General features: G+C 40.8%; 1 protein-coding gene across 1 annotated transcript in view; it reads left to right on the top strand.

Annotated features, from left to right (window-relative positions):
• Positions 1-23521, top strand: part of LOC103815768 (amine oxidase [flavin-containing] B) — a 51346-nt gene that overhangs the window by 18160 nt on the left and 9665 nt on the right. The window contains exons 3-10 of the mRNA XM_009089606.4: positions 268-405; positions 11972-12076; positions 12782-12873; positions 16091-16232; positions 17488-17637; positions 18684-18843; positions 19579-19675; positions 20415-20468. Of these exons, the coding sequence (XP_009087854.2) occupies positions 268-405; positions 11972-12076; positions 12782-12873; positions 16091-16232; positions 17488-17637; positions 18684-18843; positions 19579-19675; positions 20415-20468 (938 nt within the window). The remainder of the gene's footprint in view (positions 1-267; positions 406-11971; positions 12077-12781; positions 12874-16090; positions 16233-17487; positions 17638-18683; positions 18844-19578; positions 19676-20414; positions 20469-23521) is intronic.

Raw genomic sequence — 23521 nt, 5'->3', positions numbered from 1 at the left:
ACAATGGGTCACTTTTTCTGGTTATGAACTCCAAATTATAATCAACATGCTGGTTATGAACTCAGTATTCACCACACCAGAACTCTACCAAAGAATTTGTTTTCCATGGAGAGAAGAATCTTAGCCAAAATGCTCTTGGAGTATTTAATTTAATTTCATTCCTCTGGATTGCTCTTTTGAGTTGAGTGCTATTTACAAAGGGCTTACATCTTTTGGTTTTGTTTTTTTTTTTTTCTCCCCTTTTGTGTGTGTTGTGTGGTAAACCAGAATAAGCAAGTTAAATATGTGGACCTTGGAGGGGCTTACGTGGGGCCAACACAGAATCGCCTCCTGAGGCTCTCTAAAGAGCTGGGAGTAGAGACATACAAAGTGAATGAAGTTGAGCACCTGATTCACCATGTCAAGGTAAGAGATGCTCCCAAGCTGCTGCTGTAAACATGAACGTTGCAGTGATGTCCTTTCTTCTTGTTTCCCACTCTTGCTGCAGTGGAGAATACCTGTTTGACTATGCAGCCTCTGAATTTGTTGGTTAAAAAAATGTGTTGATAATGACAACATCAACAAATTGCTATACTAGTACAAATTATGACACACACACATATTTATTTGTATATTCTGTGTGTGCATCCTATTAGTTCATGCCTTGGTTCAGGTCTCACCTCTGAGTTGAAAACTCTCAAAAAACTTCCTTGTTTATGGACAGTGCAACTGTGACTCTTCCGTGCAGGCTAGCTCTGATATGCACTGCTCAAGGTGTCTGAAAATCCCTTTCAGAAGTCCTGGATGTATCTCCAGGGGGCTGAAAGTCTCTCAGGATGGGCTTCCTAAACCAGTGACATTTGTTATGCTGATGAAAGAAACGTGATAGGTTATGTCTGGTTGTGCTGACGGGGAGACTTAACATGCAGGGTAGCAAAATAGTAACTGCAAAAGGCTCTGGGAACCAGACAGTCTTGTGGAGGCAGATTTGAGCATGGTCTGAAATAGAACAGCTGTAGCAAAGCTGTTAAAAAGCCCACGTATTCTCAGTAGTCATTCTCCAAAAGAGCATCCTTTCTCCTTTCCTGATATAGACCAGTGCTGTAAGAAGGGAAGAAAGGAAAGAAAGGAAAGTTTCCTTTCCTTGCAAGAAAGGAAACTTTCTTGTTAGACCCAAGGAAGTTAACTCTGGGTTTCACTGGATGCTTAGGAAAAGCCATTGTGCAATGACTGGCAAAAGATTTTTAGTTGGTGTTTGATCAAAGGTTAAAGACATTGACAGTTTTTAAAACAGTAATAGAGAAAAGATGTCTTGTCATGTTTGCCATTATTTTTTCCACTCAATTGTTATTAAAAAAAAGTTTTCTCAAAGTGATTTGCTATGGTGACTGTAATTACCATTTCTGTGGTAGAACTAATGGATACTTCCACACTGCTCTGGTTTGTGTGCCTCTGGCATCATCTTCACAGCCAAGTTTTCTGTTTGTTCACAGTATTTTCTGTTTGGTCACAGTATTTAGCCTTCAAATCTCCCGAACAGTGACAGGAGGTCATGCCACGAGGGAAAACACTTGACATGGCCAGTCAGGATGCCCAGCTTTTCAGGGCAACCTGCTGTCCTGAAAAGCATGGTGGCATTCCAAAATACTGCCAGAAATCACTGTTTATTTGGGTTGTTCCCAGTCAAGAGTTGAAAGTCTCCAAGAAGAGAGATCCCACCTGCTGGCTGAGTATTCCCAAGACATGCCAAGACCCTAAAGGTTATATGGAAACAGTTTACAGGCTCAATTGCCTGTAGGAGCTCCTGAAGAGAGGAGGGAGAGAACTGTGTGCCAGAACTCCCTGGTAGCCAAGCAAGAGGTAAAGAGAAGAGATAATTCCACAGTCAGCAGCCCATCCTTTGCATTTTGTGATTTCATTTATTTAAAATCCTTTATTTCCATTTTCTATTGTGTTTATACAATTGTGGGGAATCATTAACTTAGTTGAAGAATTACTCACAGTTAAATAATTGACATGTGAGCACTATATAGTAAACATATGCACTGTCTTGTGGCCAAATCTTTAGCATTTCATGTCTCTTCCACACATTCCTTGCAGGTTTCTGAGCCATGTAGCTTGTCCATGGTTTCCCTGAAAATGAACAGTGCTGATGTGCTCCTTGAAATCTGGGCAGTGCTCCCAAGTTGTAGATTCAAAGTACACAAAGGACTGTGTCCCCTGTGTGAATTTGAATTCACATTCTGACCCAAGCTTTGTGACTGTGGTCAAATGTAATTAAATTCTGGACCACAAAATTATCTGAGCCCAGAGAGGCAATGAAACCTAAAGGATTTAATTCTTCTTTTTGCTACACAAAAATCAGGCATCACAGTGCATCTTGTAAAATCAGCCACTGTTTTTTCTTATACCCAAAGGCAAAATGAAGCCTTTCATAGATAATTAAATTCATTTTAGAAGCTTTTTAATACAAGTAATATATGCAGCTTCTTTGTACTACAAAATGAAAAGAATGCATTTTGTTGATCTCTGGGTGGGTCTCTGCTAATTAGGCTTTACCAGCTTGATTGGGTTGCATGGTTCTTTTCTCCTTTAATCTTTTTTAATGCCAGGTTCTATTGTGAGATTATTTTTGGTCTTGCTTATATGACGTGTGATATTTTCACAGAAACTCAAAATTATGTTTTTTGCCCTACATTTTTTTTTTCTTTTCCCTCCACTTGTTAAGCAGCCTTTTTCATGGTCTTTGAAAAGAGATTAGTATGTTCTTTTCATTTTTGTAAATACTGGTTCATCAGCCTTAGTGAGAAAATTAGTATAGCTCTGTAAGTAGTATTTGGTAGGCAAATTGCTGCCTGAACACCACTGATTTTTCAATAGCCTAACTGAAATTAGGTTCATAAATCCAGATTTAAGAAGCAAAAGCAGAACTGTCTGAGAAGTGATCATCTCCTAACAGTTCTCCCACTGGACTGGTAGGAAGATGTAAAAATCTGTAAAAATGCTTCTTAAAATGGGATAACTTCTTGGCCATGATGGGATTCAGGCTCCTACCTTAGATATGCACATTTGCTACTTTTGACTAGTGGTGTTTATTTTCCTCACCAAAATGGCAGCTTTTGTCTTTTAAAAAAGCAAAGCTAAGAGCATATAATCCCAGTAATTTTTACCATATAACAGTCTCTGGAGAGAATGAAATATGAAAACATGCCAATTATTGTGGGGGTTTAATTAACAAATTTTCCTTGTTAATTCAAGCTGTACTTCACTTCTGTGGAGTCTCATTAGCCATACCAACTTTCTGCATTTTAAAACACAAATTTACCATATTTTCAGTTGGAACACAGGTTCATTCTCCAAGGTAACTGTGGAACTGGTTTTCTCTGCAATCCTAAATCTCTGTGAGGAAACATTTATTTGTATGAATGACTTGCCCAGTGAATGTTTTTACACGATTCCTTCATGTGCTGTGGGGATGATCTGTGGCCTCTCTCCTGCGGCCACTGGGCTGTCCGGGAGCCCGGCCCGGCCGAAGATGCCACACCAAGTGCCACTCCCGGATTCCCTCCGGAACCCTGGGCAGTGGTTACCGTCTGCGGCGTGGGTGGCACAGGCGGGATCTCGGCTACGAGGTACCGAAGCAAAAGAAGGAGGAGGGACACCCGTATAGGTATCAAGGACTTCTGAAGAACCTCAGCGGTGCCAGGGACGGGTGACAAGGAGAGGGTCTCGGGGGGCGCTGATAAAGGGAGTGGGTGTGATGGGAGGAGACACAAAGCTGACCAATAACGAGGATCCAGGGAGGAGCTGGGTTACAGCTAAGCCACTGAGGATCACACAGGGGAGGGGAAAAACCCCAGGGGCAAATCATACATCGAATAAGGGATGGCTGACACAGAGAATTCTGGAGATAAGGGGGGTGGTCACCATGACAGACAGGGGAGGGGGGGCAGCTCCAAAAGGGAGGAAATAGGGAGAAACCATTGTGAGGGAAGTACATGGGGGGGAACCAAGGACCAAACCATTATTGAGTTACAAAAGGAATAACCGATTCTAGAAACACACGAAGCCACACTGATCCACTCTTTGTCCAGCTGTGGTGCCAACTGAACATCCTCTGATCCTTTTTTCTGCCTGATCTTTTTATGGGATAATGCCATTGATGCTTCTTGCCAATTCCATATTATAAAAAATGGTGGAAACACTTGTTTCTTCTAATGACTGTGTTGTCTCAGGGCAGGCTGTGGGTAGTGCTAACAGCTGGCTGAGGTAGCTGGCTATTTTCACAGCCTGTTGCACCACATTCCTCTTGTGGTTATAATTGAGTTGTTTCATTTCTTTAGCACCAAAAAGGTCCCAGGACCCATCCTGGGGGTCTTTCAGGTTAAGATGCTGGGGGAAGCATGAAGCATCCCCTCCCCAGTCACTGGGTAAGTTCTTGACAGCCACTTGCCACCCCACCATTACCTCATTTAAGTTCCCTGTAAGAGGATGGAGTTTCCTCATGCTCATCCCTCTGCCAGCAGCCCTGGCTGGAGGTGTCTGAATGCATGTCATGCCCACTTGAAGTTTGGCACCACTTTCATGCAAAGATTAATAATTGACAGCTCTGGGGAGAGGGATAATGGGAACCCTGCCTGCAGCACCTCATGAAGGTGAATGTTTAATCCTATGCACACAGTGCTTTTAACCAGGGCCCCAAGTCTGCTCTGATTTTGCAAGGTTGCCTACTGATCTACTTGTTCTGCAAGTAGACTTGCAGAACAAAATTTTACAGCCCTCTTGGGTGTCATTCATTTTCATCACTGTTGTGCTTATTAAAATGTAGTTTGCAGTGGTCTTGTTCATGAATTATAAATATGATGGTGGTGTTGTATTGGGATTTAATTAGCAGCTGGATAAGTGACTGCTGTGTCTAAAGCTGCAGAATTCAGTGGTGTTTCTTCTGTGATACATGCACTGAAGCTAAGCAATGTGATTTATTTAAGCTTTTTACCTGCCTTGTCTGCAAGTCTAAGGGCAGTATCTTCTGGCATAGTCTGTACTACAGAACAAAAGTGCTTAAATGTATTTTTGAATTACTTGATAAAAGTGCTTTGTTCTTTGTATATATCAATTAGAGTGCAGTCAGAGAATGGAAAGTCTGTAAGACTCGGTGGCTATCAGTTTAAGTGAGGTGAAATAGCCTTGTGTCTTTTGTCTTCTCTCCTTTTTGCTGACAATTTGTGAACAAGAATTTGGGGAACTGGGAAGAAGACATCTGAATGTTGAAGAAGCTGGGCATCTGCTCTCTTGAAAGGGAAGCCAAGTAAATTCAAAGACACTTAAATTGTTGCAGGGCCTTGGTAGTGTCATGTGTCATTACTGGAACGCAGATCTATGTTATTTTAACCCTTTACTGGAGATGAGGATGCAGACATTCCTGCCACAAGATGCTGGGTCATTATCACACCCACTTGTATCTTCAAAAGTGAGTCTGAGGTTGCCAGGCTCAAGTTGGTGAAAGCATCCTCCAGACCCCCAGAAGGGATATCCCTCAGTCAGAGAATGAAGAGCAGCTTTTGGCAGGAGGATAGGAAAAGCTGGACTTGTTTGGTCTCACTGGCCTTGCCCTGTAAATAGAGGGGCATCTTCCCTTTTCTCCATGCCAGCCAGCTAGCAGCATTTGCAAGAAGAAATTTCCTAATTAAGACTTTTTAAATTAAAATATAGATATTTGTATTAAGGTAGCTTAAAAGAAGCAATTATGGACAGCAAATCTGCAAAGTGATCTCTGTTAAGGGGGGCTGTAGAGCAGGGTCTTGCAAAGGGTGTTTATTGATCAGGAAGATTGAATGGAAGGCTGGAAACTGTGACCTAGTGGTAGCATGAGGATGAAAGCAGTAAGAAAAATGAACTGTGAATAAAGTATGCATTTCTTAATTAAATTTGAGGAGAAAAAAGTCTTCCTGAGTCTTAGCTTTCCCAGACTCCACAGTCTGATGGTGAGGAGACAAGGAAAAGGGCTTGTGCTCCCACTTAGATTATTTCATTGAGGCTGCTGGGAGAAAAACTTTATTGCATCTGATAGTAGAACTGATCTTTCTTTCCCTTGAGAAGCTGATTAATGTCTACAGGAAAACAGAATTAGAGAAATGTATATTTACTACTGGAACAACTGGCTAAGCATACTGGGTTTCACATGTCTGTAAAATTTTATGTAAGTTTTCATATTTTTAGTGACCCCACAGTCACATTCTACATAACCCCAGTGTTCTAGTTGTGGGACAGTGTGTCTACTCAGTTATGCTGTGGGCAGATGCTCTTTTGAAGGATTTCTTTCAAATGAATCCCCACTTTTCTTTTGTTTTCTTTTATTTGTGATCCATTTATCTGCTTTTTAGAAGGGAAGGAAGATTTTTCTTAAGGCTAATTCTAGAAATACTGAATAGTTTTCAAATTATTTTATCCATTTTGTTGACGGGTTTAATTCAGGTGTTGAAAGCCACATACAAACCCAGTATCAAAGAGTATTTAGAAACAAAGTCCCTATAAATCTGTGCTTTATAAGATACCTTAATGTTTTTCCTAAAGGTGTTTTTCAGAGTCTGAAAACAAAAAAAAAACTCATTCTAGTAGGAAGGAGAGTTGGTTAATTATTTTCAGAGCTGATTGGAACAAATAGTTATGTATACATAGTTATAGATAGACTTTAAATTCACAGCAGATCCTCAAGATCCTCAATTTCACTTTCTATATCACTTCAGGGGTGTTTCTCTAATTCTGCTTTTTTTTCAAGTATGACAAGTATTTAACAGATTACATGACCGATGCAGCAGAGTGAAGATGGACTTTATTTCCATAATACAACAGAAACAAGTTGTTCCAAATTAGCTCCTTTCCTTTTTAGAATGCATATTTCAAGCCACTGTGTCTGGCTCTGCAACACTTAAAATGGAATTAGTTTTCCTAATGAAATTCCCAAGACGTGTTGGCATCTACAACTGATGAACTCAAATTAAATATTGAAAGATATTTGGATGAAATTTTGGTATATTTTAATGTTCTAGCTTTGCACCATCAGTTACAAGGTTTTGTTCTGCTGCAATTAAATTTTCTAACCTATAAATCTTCTTACCTTTAGAATATCTGTCAGTATAGTAACCAGCTGAGCATTTGAGATCCTGAACAGTTTTGCAATGAAGGGAGTTCTATTGAAGCTCAGCTCTGTTACAGTTTCTAAGTTGGTTGTAAAATCCCTCTAATTTTGGTCCAGCTACTTGCCATTTTTTAATTAAGAATTATGATTATAAAAGAGGCTTAGTGTCACAAATGTCTTGTTAGAATTAAAAACAAAAAAAACCCAACCAACTATAAAACCCCCAAAAAACAACAAACACACACACTCCCCCCCAAAAAAGCCCCCCTCAAAAAAAACCAGATCAAAATGATACTTTTCCATAAGGCAGCAGATGAGAAACAGCATCTGAGACAGGTACAGAGTTACAGCCTGAAGTGATGCTCTTCTGTTCCTGATTTTTCTTGTCACAGCTTGGGATTTTACGGTTCCTGAGTTTTGTATGAATGACATTACTGGGATTTTAGTCTGAGAAAACTGAGTGTGTGCTGTACCAGTGCTGTGAATCAGCAGAGGGCACTACGTGCCAATAAACCTGTCTGGCTGTGAATTAACATGCAGAGTGACAGTCTTGGTGAAGTGAGCATCAGTTAGTCCAAGGTTTAGCTGGTTTAGCTGAGGGAATATCTGTGCTCAGCGAGAGCTGACTTTATTTATAAGAAGTTTATACTGTGCTATGAAAAATGCATGGATCATTGTCACCAGGGACTGCAGTTCACAGTGCTGCATCTCACTCCACCCCTACCTGGGTGCATAATGTTTAGGGGAGCCTGATGTGGTCCTGGGCCTGCAAAAGCAGATTTTCTCCTGAGAATCCCACTCTGCATTGAGATGTTGATATTTCCTGGCAGTCCTTTCTCAGCCAAGCATTTGCTCACTGTCACCTTCACAGGAGAAGGCACATGAGATCTGGTCCCTGTGCCCTGATGAGTGCTGGGGCTGATATTCAAGGGGCTGCTATTTAGTTGTCATGTTGTGGGGCTTTTCCCCCTGTAGTAATCCATTTCTTAAGTCAGCTATTTGAACTGAAAAAGACCTGGTGTATAAAGAAATCTTATTTCTGCACGACTTACACCGGTCCATCTTAACTCAGGCAAATGTCAGTTGACTTGAAACAGATGGCTGAGGGAAATCTACTGGGAATTGTAAAGTTTGTGACAAACACTTGGTTTCTCATTTCCCTGCTGGTTTATTCCTGGGACAGTATGTTGCAAGAGTTTCCTCCCTTTGGTTTCATCTTCTTCGGTGAGCTTTAGCCCCCACTGCAGCAACAGCCTTTGTGAGCAGCAAGTGATTCATGCAATGGCAGGTAGATCTGCAAGTGCTGATGCTGCTGTTGTGGGCTTTTTTTGGAGCATTGCAAGTGGCATCATGAAACCATTTCTAAAATTTTATATTCAAATTAAAAAAGGGCAAGAAATACTTCTGAGCATCATAGAACTGGTGTTGAAGTACCGTGTCAAATGATTGGAAGGGATGGTTATTGTTGACGGTTTTATACAGCTGTGATTTAGGTATAAAAATATTTGAAAAGGAAATGTTTTGTGCATCTTGGGGCATGCAAGTGCCTTGTTATTCTGTAGAGATTACACACCACCAGGAGGCACAGAGAATGCTATTCCCAGTAAATAAGCAAATTTTCCCTAAATATCAAAAAGGTTTTTGTGTTTGCAAAAATGCAAATTCAGCATGAGTGAAGCTGAATTGTTTTGGTTTGTTGGTAACTACTCAGAGCCATCTGTAGTCTTTCTTTGCTGCTGCTAATTTTTCTTCTGTGTAGAGCCTAGTCTGGCAGTCTCTTCTCAAACAAAATTCTGATTGACAGCTCCTGGAGCTTCGTTTGTGCAAGAAATAAGGATCAGGCCTTAGGAGATGCCTTAGTAGCTCTTGAAAATAACTTTCACAGGAAACTCACTAACTTTGATGGCTGTTTTTATTTTTTTCAGGTAGGAGTTCATGTTCTTTATGAGACTTACACCACAGGTTCCTACACAAGAGACATAGCCAAGGTTTTGCTTTTGGCAGTTCAAATGCAGTGAAATAGAAGAACAGTGAAACAGAAATATGGTTTGTGTGTCTCTGAGCCGTGCACTCATCAGGAAGCACTGCGGGGAATTCATAAGACTTGAGTTCACTCAGAGGGGATAACTGGGTTAGGGTTGCCTCTGGCAGACCAGGAAGCTCAGAACAAAATCAATAATTAGAATAACCCATTCTGATGCTGTCCTGGTTTTCTTGAGCACAGCAGTATGCTTGTTTCATAACCTAAATTTGGGAAATAGCAGGTACTTGAAACCAAACTGATAAGCTCTGGCTTTGGAATACTTACAGGATGCTGACACTAGTGAACTGGCAGAAGAACTGGCCATAGGGTCTGTTATGGAATTTTAACGTTCCCCAAATATCTATAAGATCATTTCCAACATGGTTCAGATGTTATCACGTGGGACAGGAAGGCACATGGTCTGAGAGGTTTTGTTCTTCTCTCACAGCCCTTTGGCAGCCAAGTATGAATTGATGTGTGCCCCGGTGTAAATTGATTCCATGTGAAGAGATTCCATAGTAATACCCAGATGCTCATGCTGGAACCAAATGCCTCTGATGAGGCAAAACTTTTCTGTTCATCTCCATTTACAGGGGTATATTTTCCTGATTCCATATTTTGTTTTCCTGATTCCAATATTTTCATACACTTGAGTACAAAAAAATGGAGAAATGCCCATTTTTTTCATGCTGAATGACAAAAAAAAAAAAAAGACAATCCTCCATTTTCTGGGTGAACATGTACCATAATGTCCATCCTGAAATTGGAACTGCTAGGTTTAGTGGAAGGTTTTCAACCTTGGTGCCTCTAGCACATGAAGTGACTGGAGATCTACTTAGGCTATGACAAAACTTCTAATTGAAAACTTCTAAAAATTTGATTTTGGCATTGTAAAAACCATAATTTATCCTCTAAAGCACTGCAGAATTAAATTTTTGTCTTGTAGCTGCTTCTTGTCCATTTACCAAGGAATTGAATCCTTTCTTCTCCATTTTGCTTTCTTCCTAACTTTGATTGCCTTGATGTTTTTGACAAGGATTCCATTAGGGTCTTCTTTCCATAAAGACTAGGTGAAAAAACAGTTTCTTCTTCACTTTCTCTGACCTGTTTGGGAGTTTTGTAAACTAATTTTCTCTTATTCATAGGCTCGATTTTTTTCCTACAGATTGAGCATCCTTTTTTTTTTCGAATTGAAAGTCCTTAAAGTTATTAGCCAGCATTTTTCAAAATTATATCTCATTTTGTTATTTCTAGACCAAGTTTTGAGTGTTTCAGGATCCCTTTGTGCCCTTTTACTGTATCTTTTGGTGCTTGCAAACACCTGCAGATTTGAATAATGTGTTCTCTGTCCCTTCTTTCACAGTATTAATAAAGAGCCTAAATCAAATCAGGCCTGGCATTTCTTTGAGTAAGTGGTCTTTGGATACTTCTCTTCAAAAAGACATTGTAGTTGTTGTTACCTGGTTATAAATATTAAATCTTGGTGCAGTATGATTTTGTTAAGCCAGTGTAAATACTTTTTAAATGATGGATTGGTGTGGCACTGCATCAAATATCTATTAAAAGTTAGTACTTCTACTGTTTGACTTTCAGGCTCATGCAGTCCCCACTTAAATACATAATTTAATATAAATTTTGAAACACCAGTTGTGGCATGCAATATGGCCTTTATTATTTATCTATCTTATGGCCTCCATAATGCATTGTGAAAAAACAAGTACCCAGATAATGGTAATGAGCCTTTCTTAGTGAATTTTTAAAGCTATTAGGCTGCCATCCATATAGTCAGAGAGGGAAATCCCATGTAAATAAAACAGTTCTACAAATTATCCATTGTCTTCCACTCTTAATTAAGCTAGACTTTCTGAACATCTAGTAATGGAGATTTAGATAAAAAAAAAAACTGACTATTAGATATTTAATGATGTAATTAAGACATTGGTATTGCTCACACTGTCCCACTCTGTAATTTGCAGATAGGGGTCTTGGGCTAGAAGAATAAGTCTACTCAGTAAATGCTACATTTTCTGCAGTGCTGGTAATTTTTAGGTTAGTTGAGACTTTTTTTTTTTCCCCAGGAAGGTCTCTGAGCTGTGATTTAGTGCATAATAGTGGTTACCACAACTACTTTTGTCTGATTTTGAAAGGAAAAAAAAAAAACCCAAACTGCTAAATGCAATTAACAGTCACGTGTTTTCATGAACAATTAGAAGGGAAAAACAAGTAAAATAAATAAATAAATAAATAAATAAATAAATAAATCTCCTTTTCAGTAATGAATAACCGATTTTTCTACTTAGTCAAACAATGCTGTTTCATCTCATTTTTTTTGTCTGATATTAGTGACTCCACTGCAGGGTTTGGTTGCCCAGAAGTGCCAAATGCAAAGCTTTGAAGGTAAAGTATCAGTTCTGCATTGGCATTCTGAAGTCTGACTTGCTAATTCAGCTGTGTATCACACTAAATTGCACGTGCAGAAGAACAGGAATGACAGAATAACCCCCTAGAGCTGGTTTCAAGACCTTGTTCAGGTAACCTTTGAGTATCTCTGAGGATGGAAGACACCACAGCTCCTTTGGGCAGTGCTCAGTGCTCAGGCACCCTCATGGTGAACAAACATTTCCTGATGTTCAGAAGGCACCTCCTGTGTTTTTGTCCTGTGTCCTGCACACACAGACAGTGACCCATCAGAAGCTGTCACATGGATGGATGAAATTTGTGCTTTTTGTGAACACTTAACCTTTTGGTGCTGTTTCCCATGCATGGAACCCATGATTATGGTGATCTTTCAGGGTTTTTAATGATGTTTTTGTTTGGTTTTCATCCTTTAGGGTAAATCTTACACCTTTAAAGGCCCATTCCCTCCTATGTGGAATCCCTTGGCCTACCTGGACTACAACAACCTATGGAGGACCCTGGATGAAATGGGAAAGGAGGTATGGCATGAGCATTGCAGCTGAATCAGTTCAGCTTTTCTCCATGAGGGGCAGAGGGAAGGGATTGGGGTGCAGACAGGCAAAGCTGCTCTGCCTTGAGCAAACCCAGTGCTGGCAAGAGCAGCCACATATTTTGATGGCCAGAGCACATCTGAGAGTGGCCTCCTGGCAAGTTCTTCTGAATCCTGTGCTGCTGAGGCTGTCTGCACACATCCCTTTGTTTTTCTGGTAATGGGAATGTCAAGGTTTATGCCTGTGATTGATTTTTACCTTTTTTCCTGATGATTTGGTAAGTAATATTTTAAGAAACTTGCAGAACTTAAACATTTGCCCTTTTCTACCTTAAAATTCAATCTGTGTAGAATTCATTCTTGTCTTGTTCTAGTTTTTTACCAGTTTTCCATTGACTGAGCTACAAAATTTGAAAAGAGGTTGCTCTTACTTGTCTAGATAATTGTGAGAGGTATGGAATAACTTAGAGACATTTCTTAACTCTAAAACCGTTCTCTATTTTTCAATCTAAAAAGGAAAATAATGTTAAAACAAGCAAACAAACAAACCCACTCCCCCAAAAGCATTCTCTGTTAAGTTCAGTGTTACCTGCCAGGAATTTGCAGGCTGAGTTTACATTTTAAGACAAGATTATTTGTATTTCTTTGGCACTCATTCAGTTGCTGATAAATGCTTTTCTTTATGTCTCCTCAGATTCCCAATGAAGCTCCATGGAAGGCTCCACGTGCAGAAGAATGGGACAAAATGACTATGCAAGATTTAATAGATAAAATATGCTGGACAAAGTAAGAAACTTTTTAATGTGAAATATAATGGCTTATATTTATATACTTTACAGCTAAATAAGCATTACTGCCTTTCAAACAGGTATAGCTATCACTAAAATACAGCCCTTTTAAAGAAAAGGGGTGAGAAAGTTCTGTAATAATGAACCATGACACCTGTCAGCACACTCAGAAGATTCTGTTACATTTTCCTAACTTTTTAGACAAAAATAAAAATAAAGTGTATTTGGGAAGGTTTATTTCTGAAGAGATGGATAGTACCCTAATCTGTTATGTGCACTTTCCTGCTTTTTACTGTGTGTTTAGCCTTTCAGAGAAAAATGTTATGGTTACAGCAAGTTTTTGAATCAAACTCTTGATGGAACAACACACATTTATTCTGTGCTGGACCAGCTGATTTTACCAAAGTGCTATAAAGATAACATTTGTCTTTCAGTAGCACTAAATCACTTTAGATCTCATCATTCTATTGTTCAGCTGTTGCACTATAGGGAAACTGAAAATGCTTCCTGGTTTTATGTATACGTCAAAGTAATTTTTCTTTACTTGCCATTCAACAACAGTTGGATTGTTTTTCTTCTCACTGAAGGGGAAAAAAAGAAGCCCATTAATCCTGGTTGCTGAAGAGCAGATTGATTTCTACAGCAACCTCTTCAGAATTGCTGAGTATCTGACATGTGGCTGTCATGAGCTGGAGCTTGGTGAAGAAACCTGTTCGTGCCTACTAGGGCTGGTGCTGCCACTGACATTTTTATGGGACATTTTTCTGGCTTCAGGCAGCCTCTGGAGAGCAGCATGGCCTTTGTTGTTCATGTTGGACTTGTTGGAGTGAGTCCAGATGAGGCCACAAAGATGATCTGAGGGCTGGAACACTGCTGTGAAGACGGGCTGAGAGGATTGTTCAGCTTGGAGAAGATAAGGCTCCAGAGAGACTTTAGAGCATCTTCCAGTGCCTAAAGGGACTACAGGAGAGCTGGAGAGGGACTGTGAACAAGGACATTAGTAATAGGACAAGGGGTTCTGGCTTTACAGTGAAAGAGGGTGGGGTTGAATTTGATATTTGGAAGAATTTTTTTTACCACGAGGGCGATAAAGCACTGGCACGTGTTACCAAGAGAAACTGTGGCTGCTCCATCCGTGGAAGTGCCCAAGGGCAGGCTGGAAGCCACCAGGTCCAGTGGAAGGTGTCTCTGCCCATGACAGGGAGGCTGGAGCTGGAGGTGATAAAGGACACTTTAGGTTCTTTCACCATTCTATAGTCTGTGATTGTTAGTGGACAGCAGTCTGTTGTCCAAAAACTTTCAGTCTTCTGGTTCATGGCTTTGCTTTCACAAGAGTGACAATTGCACAGAAGCCTATAGAAAACCTTTCTCATTTGTGCCATGGTCCATATTGAGTAAAGCCAGATGGAAATGTGTGCTGACAGCTGTTCTGGCCCTCTGAGCCTTGGACAGGGTGAGGAACTGTGCAAGTGAGCAAAGCACCACTCACTGGTGCTCACTCAACATCCAATAGCTCATGTGACTACAGTCATGTTTTTTCCAGCTGTGATGGAATAAGAGTTGACATTTTACCTGAATATTGGCATAACTTTTCAGATTTTATATGTGCATCTTGGCTTGATTTGCTCTGTTTGTTCAAGATTGAGGTAGCATGCTGCAGAAATGTCCCACCCTGGAAGTTAATGATCCAGAAGGGCAATCTTTTACTGTTTCCTCTTGTCCAGCAGACTGTACAGGTTTGCTTTTGGCTACAGCTGCATGCTGGAAATATCCTGAGTGCTCTTGGTTTAAATCATACTGCCATTTCTGGACAAAACATCAGGAACTGAAAAGCAGTGGGAGAAGGTGGCAGAGTCTGGTAGAGTGTAACCACCATGTAATAGCATCTGCTTATAAAATATTAATAATACATGCACATTAGGGGAAATACAGGTTTGATAACATTTTACAGTATGTGTTTATACAGATGAAAAACTTCTGTATTATTTTTGGCTGTCAAGAACAAATTCACAATGCACCCATATTTCAGAAAATGGACCAGCTTTGTACTTGATTGGGACTTTGCATTTTTAGAAAGGAGATTCCTTTTTCTGTAAAGATCTAGTGTTCTTTGAAACAGTATGCTAGAGCTAGGGTTTTTTTTTTTTTTTTTTTTTGAAGTTTGAAGACTAAAAAAAGAAAGAAGCAACCAGAATTGGATTCTGTACTGGGTTTGATGCCTTGCATATAAAGTATCTATAGAATCTCCATCCCTATCAGTTACAATGCAGTTAAACTGAGCATCTCCTGGTCCTCTTCATGGCTCTTTAAACTCCTCCTCAGACTGAAGGCAGAGGGAAGTATTTACTTATAACAGGAGGAATATTTCCCTGAGTCTTAATTAAACCTCTGTCTTAGTGCACCCCAAAATCTTGTACAGGCTTATACAGTAATTTACAGTAGAGCTGCTATGAATGAACAGGCTACAGTACATAAAGCAGTGATCCCTTTTCAGACACAGATCAGTTTTCTGTTTCTCTGTTCATTGCCACTGGATGCCAGGACACTGTTTAAAATACTGACTTGAGCTACCAAAAGTATCCTTTCCTGTTTCTGGCCAGACTCTGGCATGAATGCTGTCACTTCTGCTATGGCTTCCTACTTTCATTTCTTTCCTTGTTGTGTTCCAGCTGCAAAACTCTCCCTGAGCAGAGGATTGGGCAGCGAATGGATGCTGACTAATCCACCATTCTTAGATAATTAGCTTAGAAATTACCCCTAACTTTTTTTTATGGTGGGTTTTGAGTAATCTCTGTGCTGTGTTCTTGAGAGGAAAGGCATCCAGCAGGGGCAGACAAAAATGCACATCTGATTTGTTACCCAGGAACTGGGGACAGTGTGGTTTTGGAGTCCAGTGAAGACAGGAGGGTTTGCTGTGCTTAGTCCTGAGGCTAACTTTGCATAGTAGCATAAAATGATATATTCTTTGGCTTTGTCTCTCAATGTCCTAATTTTTCTGGAATTACAGGAGTGTTTCATTAATACTTTTTGCGTGATTACTTGAAAAATATTGCATAAAAGGAATTGATAATTCCTTACTTCAGCTGAAATTAAGGAATCCTTTGCCCCCACAGTGAAAGAAAAGGCTGCCAAAGAGAGGCTCCTGCCTACTCAAGAACAATCTTGTCAGCATTATCCTGTTTTTAAATTAACTAGCTTTCTTGTCTTTGTTGCAGAGCTGCCAAGAGTTTTGCAACTCTCTTTGTGAATGTGGATGTCACTTCTGAGCCCCACGAGGTCTCTGCCCTTTGGTTTTTGTGGTATGTGAAGCAGTGTGGGGGCACAGCACGAATTTTCTCCACTACCAACGGGGGCCAGGTTGGTACAGCCATCACCTCCTGCAGCCCTTGGCAGGCCCTGGTTTAATTTCATTCTTTTGAGGGTTTATTTTAGTCCAGAGACATCCATGATTTTTGAACAAGTAGCACACTGATAACTAATTTTATTAATTTACTCTTTAATCTGGATCTTGCAAAAATTAGTATTGAAGATTGCTCCCTACTGATAGCATTGCCCCCAGGGATCTGAAGATTTATATCTGTCTTTTTTTTTTTTTTTGGATAAAGATTAAAGCATTTGCTTTGCTTATCCTCATTGAAAAGAGAAAATTTTACTTATGCTTATTTCTGTCACGAGGCTGAAGCCATCCTTAGCACTGCAGAAGCACTTAATGGAGATGGCAATGTCAGCTGCAAGTTAACACTAAAAATGTAGCCCAGAGCTGGGTTCCTAAGATGCAAATTTCCAAGCTTTAACACCATTAAGATTTTAAGATCACTCTAAAGAAAATGAACACCCCTGCTTAAATATGGTATTGCTTTGAAATGTTTGCAATCTGCTACATTAGAGCTGCTTCTGCATTTGAAGAAAGTAAAGGCCCTGTTAATGGTCTTCTACTTGAGAAGTGCAAATTTCACTAATTGTATCAGAAATGGATATATTTTTAGAAATACTAATTATTTAATCATAAATAAAAATGCAAATACATTAACCATATTAAAATGCATAAATATGCATAGATAAGCAATTACTGTAGGTAATTTAAGTTAAATATGTTTAATTAAATATTATTTGAATTCTGTACTATGTTAGCGATGATTTGAGTTTAAGCTGGGTTGAATTACATAGTGCAGCAGGCATTTTTGATGTGAGCTATGTGACTTCTTACATCTTGTTATTTATTATGAAGATCAGGTTTCCTACTTCTGATACACAGAGCTCTGCAGGGATGAGTGAGCTCAGAGAAAGTTTTGAAGGTTTAAGCTCTTTTCAGAAGTCTTGCTGATTCACACAGGCTTGTAGCATCTTTATGGAGACCACATTTGGAGAAGGGATTTTCTTACAAGGTTACTTTTAGTTTGGAGTAGAGTTCAAATGGTGGTCAAATATGGGAAGGATTTGAGAAGCTGATGGAAAAAGAAAGTTAAATGGGTGCATTTCCAGAGAGTGCAAAATTCCCAAAAATGTTTCGGTAACAATGGAAGAAGGAGGTTTGTTTTGAATGCTGAGAGGAATCCTTGCCATGATCCACGCTCCACGAGCACTGTACTGAGCTGTTGTGTCTGTGTTTCAGGAGAGGAAGTTTGTTGGGGGCTCTGGGCAGATCAGTGAGAAGATGATGGAGCGCCTGGGGGGGCGGGTGAGGCTGCGCAAGCCCGTGGTGCGCATCGACCAGTCCGGGGATGGCGTCGTCGTGGAGACCCTGGACCACGGGCTGTATGAGGTAATGCCATGTCCACTAAGTCAATAGGGGTGGCTACAAAACCTTTAGCTTTTCCTTTTTGACTTCTCCAAAGTACAAAAATGCAGCAGAGATTTAAGTGGCTGTGGCAGAAAGTCACACATTCTCATTGTCCTGAAGTAACAGCAGTGTAGGAGCTTTAAAGTCCTGCCTAAAAGCAAAGTGTGGGTGCAGACTTTTCCTTTCCTGGCATCTCTTTGTGTTCAGTTACCTTCTGAATTAGAGGGTGATTATAAGGTGCAAAATCTAACTTAGTAACAAACTTTCAGTGAAAAACACTGCAAGCTTTGCTTCCAAGTTGTAACAGAGGAGTCCAGATGGAAGGGAGACCGGTGGACTATTAGAGCACAGTGCTTTCTTTTAAACACCAGGGGAAGGGCAGCTGCCCATCATTTGAACAGATGGCTGTTTGTGTAATGCTTGCTTGTTATTTAATGAGCAGCATTTTGTGAGGGTTTAGTTTTGCAATTCTTATGCTAAATGCCAAAATTGCTCCACAAGATACACCCTGCAGCCTCCCCAGATGTCCTCCAAGACCATTAGGGCAGTACACTTGGGCTGAAGTAGGGGAGTATTGTATTTGCTGGGAATGTCCCGAGGAAGGCAGGAATGATGCATCTGACTCCATATTCTCAGAAAGCTCATTTATTACTTTATAATACTATATTGTATTAAAGAAGACTATACTGTACTAAAGAATACAGACAGGATACTTACTGGATGCTGAAAAGATAATAATGAAAAGTTGTGACTCTTTCCAGAGTCTCGACACAGCTTGGCCCTGATTGGCCAACGAGTCAAAACAACTCACAGCAGAATCCAATGAAACAATCACCTGTGGGTAACAATCTCCAAACACATTCCACATGAGCACAACACAGGAGAAGCAAATGAGATAACAATTGTTTTCCTTTTCTCTGAGGCTTCTTAGCTTCCCAGGAGAAAAATCGTAGGTGGAGGAATTATTTCAGAGAATGTGAATGCCACAGGGGAGAATGTATTTGGCTTATGGATAATTTCTTTTCCAGGCCAAATATGTGATCAGTGCCATTCCTCCAGCTCTTTGTCTGAAGATTCATTTCAACCCACCTTTGCCCCCAATGAGGAACCAGCTCATCAACAGAGTCCCCATGGGCTCAGTCATCAAGTGCATCGTGTACTACAAGGAAACTTTCTGGAGGAAGAAGGGTATTGCATTTTAATGGAAAGGAATAGTAGTGACAGAGAGAGGGAAGAGACTACCTGGCAACAGGACAGACTCATTATTCAGAGCATGCCAAACCTTAGAAGGAGACATCATATTCTTCTATGCCTTTTTTGCCTTCCCCTGTGAGAGAAATGTGAGAGTTTGGTTGGGAGGAGAGGGAGGGTGAGGAAATGAAAAAAGGAGGTAGTCATGAATAGAGAATTAATGCCTGTTGCTTATTGCCTTGGTTGTTCTGTTGTCCTCTCCTTGAGTGGCACCTGGTTATGGGGTGAGCTTCTCCCACATGTGCAGGGTTGTAAAGGTACCAGTGATGTGTGATGGAAGGGTCTGCAAAAATGCTGCTTTCTGGATGGACTGGTCAGCAGTAATTGAAGGTGTCTTCCCACAGACATCCCCACCTGGGTTAGTCATCCTGGGCTCCTCTGACATGCTGAATGCTTCCATCATGAGTCCTCTTTTGGAAGTCACTGAATCCAAGGCAAACTGCAATGCAGTAACACCCACTTCTCATTAATGGCTGTAATGAGCCCACATCTGTTTGCCTACAAACATCACCCACCCCTCCCCTTTCTAAATGAACTTGAGGGTTCTGCATCCTGGCATGTTCTGGCTATTAGTCTTGGAATGGATCAGCAGGAGGTGACTGAGTATTTTACAACTTCTTGGAAGCTCCTGTGTCTTGATTCATGCCTGCTTTTCCACCTTCTTCTTACCAGGGTATTGTGGTACCATGATCATTGAAGATGAGGAAGCTGCAATTGGTCTAACACTTGATGACACTAAGCCTGATGGCAGCTTTCCTGCCATAATAGGGTAAGGGACAAAGAAAGTGTCTTGTCTAGTTATGTTTTTTATTTTGTCTTAGAGGCAGCAATTGAAGTAGAAAATCTGATACTTTTGAAAGGAAATACTTTAAAAATAATTAAAAGTTGAATTTCTCAGTGCATCGTAATTTTCTATGATTGTTTTACTTCCAAATTTTCCTCTATTATTTCATTGCTAATTAAAAAAATTAAATTCTAGTTAACTTTCTAATTTTTTTTGCTGTAATCTTTTGCCTTTGTGTGTGGCAAAGTACAAACTTGGAGAAGAGGAAAGAGAAGAAAAAGAGGATTATTGCAAAAATGTACTTCTAAGTACTTCAGTTCTTTAAATGAAAATTTGTTTTCTAGAATTAAATTTTATTTTGTTCTGGTTATTTTAGCAACCAGAGAATATGATCAGTCTTAAAAGTTTTATTAAAAAAATATTTCCAGCTCAATCCCAGGTGTTGTGTCATTGCTATATGCCTGCACCCAAGGCTGAATGAAATTGAAGTAATTGGGAAACAGCTCATGCAAATATTCCAACATGAATTTCAGAGTGGTTCCTTCCTAAATGAGTCCTGCAAGCAGCAGGTAGAGCATTATGCAGAAAGGTGAAATGGATGTTTTTTATTAGAGACCCTAAAGCTATTACTGTGAATCACAGCATCTCATCACAAGTTATTGGCATTTTAAATAATGCAGGGGATGTAGCAGCATAATGGAGTAAATTGTTTGTGGTCTTCCAGCTTCATTCTTGCTCGGAAGTGCAGAAGACTGACAGGTCTCACCAAAGAAGAAAGGTAAGAACAAACCCTGGAGATCTGTGTGGAATTCGAGTCAAAATTTTGTTATTAGTTACCAGAATAGGAAAAAAATGCCAATGCCCTGATTTGAAGGAAGTTTTCTAAGCTTGGGCCAGTGGGCAGACATTAGGGAAGAAGATGCCTTACTTAGTTTTGGATGAAGGACCCAGGGAATTCCCACATAGCTCTTGCACTTTGGAAACTCTCTGCTCCTGGTTCTTATTTTCCCACAAGGCTTCTCTGTTTATGTGACTCTTTCTAAGGAACAGCTCTAAGGTGCTCAATGTGAAAGTAGTGTAGATATTCTGCTGGAAAGTATCCAAGACCAGCCTCTTCCTCCCACTGCTGCTTCCCTGGCTTCCTGCAGGTGCCTTGAGCTCTGGGAAAGCTTGTCAGAAGGGAAAGGTTTGGCCTCTGTGTTTGATTTTACCTTTATTTTCTGTTCACCCTGGAGACTCCTTTCAGTATCTGTAACTTAGTGCAACTTGAACCTGTAGCTACTATGAGCAAGCTTCAGCATCACCAAGGGGTCAGAAAGCTGCCTCCATCTCTGGATCCTTAGTGTGGGGAAAAAATGCCCTTCAGGCACAGATAAAAGTCATTTTACTGTCTTCTTGAAACAAATCTCTGCATAGAGTAGTACGCTTTGATATATTAATAAGATGGAATTTATAAAGTAATGACTTTTTATTTTCCATCACACTGACTCACTGTATCTGATCAAATGAAAGCTGCAAATAGAAACTGTGGATTAAGAGGAGAGCCTTGGTTTGACAGGGAAAAAATACATTTGATTTTAAAATATGATAAAGGAGCAGTGTTCCCAAACATTTTTACAGTAATAGCTGGTCTAACTAGAGAAGATGCAGTCATGTCAGATAATCTGGCAGTCTGGGGATAGTGGGTCTAAATGGAGCTGTTTATGTCCCAGCCTTTTCAAATGACAGCCTGGTACCACAGAGCCCTTTTAATTTTGGCAGGAATGGACAAGCACTGAGGCGTTGAGATAGTGCCCCAGCAGGTGCCAGATGATAAAATCATGTAGGTGTTCTGAAACCCAGTGTGCCCAAAATTTTGAGCCATCCTGAACACCAAATGGTGTCTTACACAGTGTGTCAATACCCTTGATAGAACTGAGCATCTGCAGTCCTTGAGAGCAGCTTTTCTTTCTATGAAATTAGGGTCTGTCCTGGCTGTTTGCAAGGCACCATCCTTTTCCCTGGCCATTAAAAGCACAATTACCTGTCTCTGCTGCTGCCAGCAGCCAGATTTTATACAGGAGTTTTGAACTCTTGTCTTTTGTGGAATAAACCTTGGACTAGGAGGGACTTTGCCTTGGTAAAGAATGGTTATGGAATGTGCAGGCTGTACCCTGGAGCAGGGCTGTCTCTGGCTCCAGCAGTCTTGGCCACAGCCAGAAAAGTCAGGAACAGCTCCTGTCCTCCCCAAGAGCACAACCCTCCTTCCAGTGGAATTTGGGGTGCAGGAGAAGGCAGAAAAGGAACCCAGACCTTCTCCCAGTATACACTCAGGGGAAAACCAGTTTGTATAATTTAGATGAGGGCTGTGGTGCTGCAGGGAGGGCTGTTCTGAGCACAGGCTTCTTGTGACACCCTGCAGAGGGTGAACTTTGCTGAGATGCTGTGCTCACCTACCAACACAACCTGCGCTCTCCCTTCATGGTGCTGAGGACAGGGTGAAAGCTTTGATTCAGAGTAGGATGTAGAGTCTGTGGCAGCTATCCTAAATCATTGCTTGGAAGCTGTGGGAGAGGATAGAAATCTTTTTACAGCTAAGCCAGAGTAAAGGAAGTAAATTTCACTGCTGCCTCCCAGCTGGTGTTCCCAGGTCAGGTGCCAGTGGTCAGATTGTGCCCTGCCTTTCAGAGCTGTGCATTGAGGGCCATAGCACCCCACACAGCTGTGCAGTAAGAGACCAGGAGAAGAGCTGAGTGTCTGCACTTCCTCCACGCTGGGCACAGTGTGACTCTCAACAGGAGCCTACCTTGGTAGCTCCAAGGCATAACATTCCTCTTATTTAGTGCTTATAGCAATTTCAGAGCTGAGCCCAAAGCCAAGAAATGAGGATTTTACTCACTGCATATTACTCCATGTAGTGCTATTTTGTTCCACGCTAGCATTAACTAAAAGTCCATCAATAAGAATTTCTTTAAACTTCTCTAGGGCAAAAAATGCAGATCTTGCAGAGACACCAGCAAGATGCAAAGATTGTTTTTATTAGGGGTAATGTCCTCAGTGATTGATTTATGTTGATGCAATTCAATCCTTTAGAAACTGTTGGTTTGGGTTTTGCTTTGTTTGCTCATTTGGGGTTTCTTTTCTTGTCAAATAATACCCTATTACTGATGACTAATTCCTTCCAATGTCTACACTTCTTAAGAGTCTGAAGATGCCCTTGACCTGAAGCTTAATATTTTCCTTTGCACAGCTATCTTTAACTAGCTGATCTGTGTTTGCAATGTACTCAGCACACAGCTGTGAACTTGCACCTCTGTGCAGGAGCCCTGCAGTTGGCCACAAGTGACAATACCTACCTGTCACTGGCATGCCATTTCCAGGCTCCCTGGAGGATCTGCAAGTCATTGTGGGAAAAGGACAGGGCACAGGCATGTCTAGAGGGGTCATTCTCATCCCTGCCATGCTGCTGGGAGGAGCAGATGGGTCCCAAGGTGGTAACTCATTTTCCTGTGGAGCCCTGTGCTGTTTCTGATCTGCCCTCAAAGGAGGAATTGGTGGCGTTTGTGAGACATCAGCAGAGGCTTGGCTGGACCCTGCTGTTAAAATGGTTTCATTCTGTTCAGTCACTGGGTAGGTGCTGGTGGTCTGCAGGTCACAGTGCTCACCTCATTTATGGAAAAATTGGGAAATCACCCTTTTCCTCATGGCTGTTGCTGGATTTGTATCCCCCCTGACTCCAGGGGAATGTTCATATTCAGGTCCTGGAGTTCTCTGAGCCTTCCTGTCCTGTCACTGCTTCTGGAGCAGGCTGACCCTTGTCCTGTGCCCTAGGGCAGAAGGAAGGGGTTGTTT

The sequence above is a fragment of the Serinus canaria genome, chromosome 1 (assembly GCF_022539315.1).
Source record: "Serinus canaria isolate serCan28SL12 chromosome 1, serCan2020, whole genome shotgun sequence".
In the NCBI taxonomy this organism is placed as follows: Eukaryota; Metazoa; Chordata; class Aves; order Passeriformes; family Fringillidae; genus Serinus; species Serinus canaria.
The sequence above is the reverse complement of the archived record's forward strand: the minus strand, read 5'-3'. Positions and strand labels throughout refer to the sequence as shown.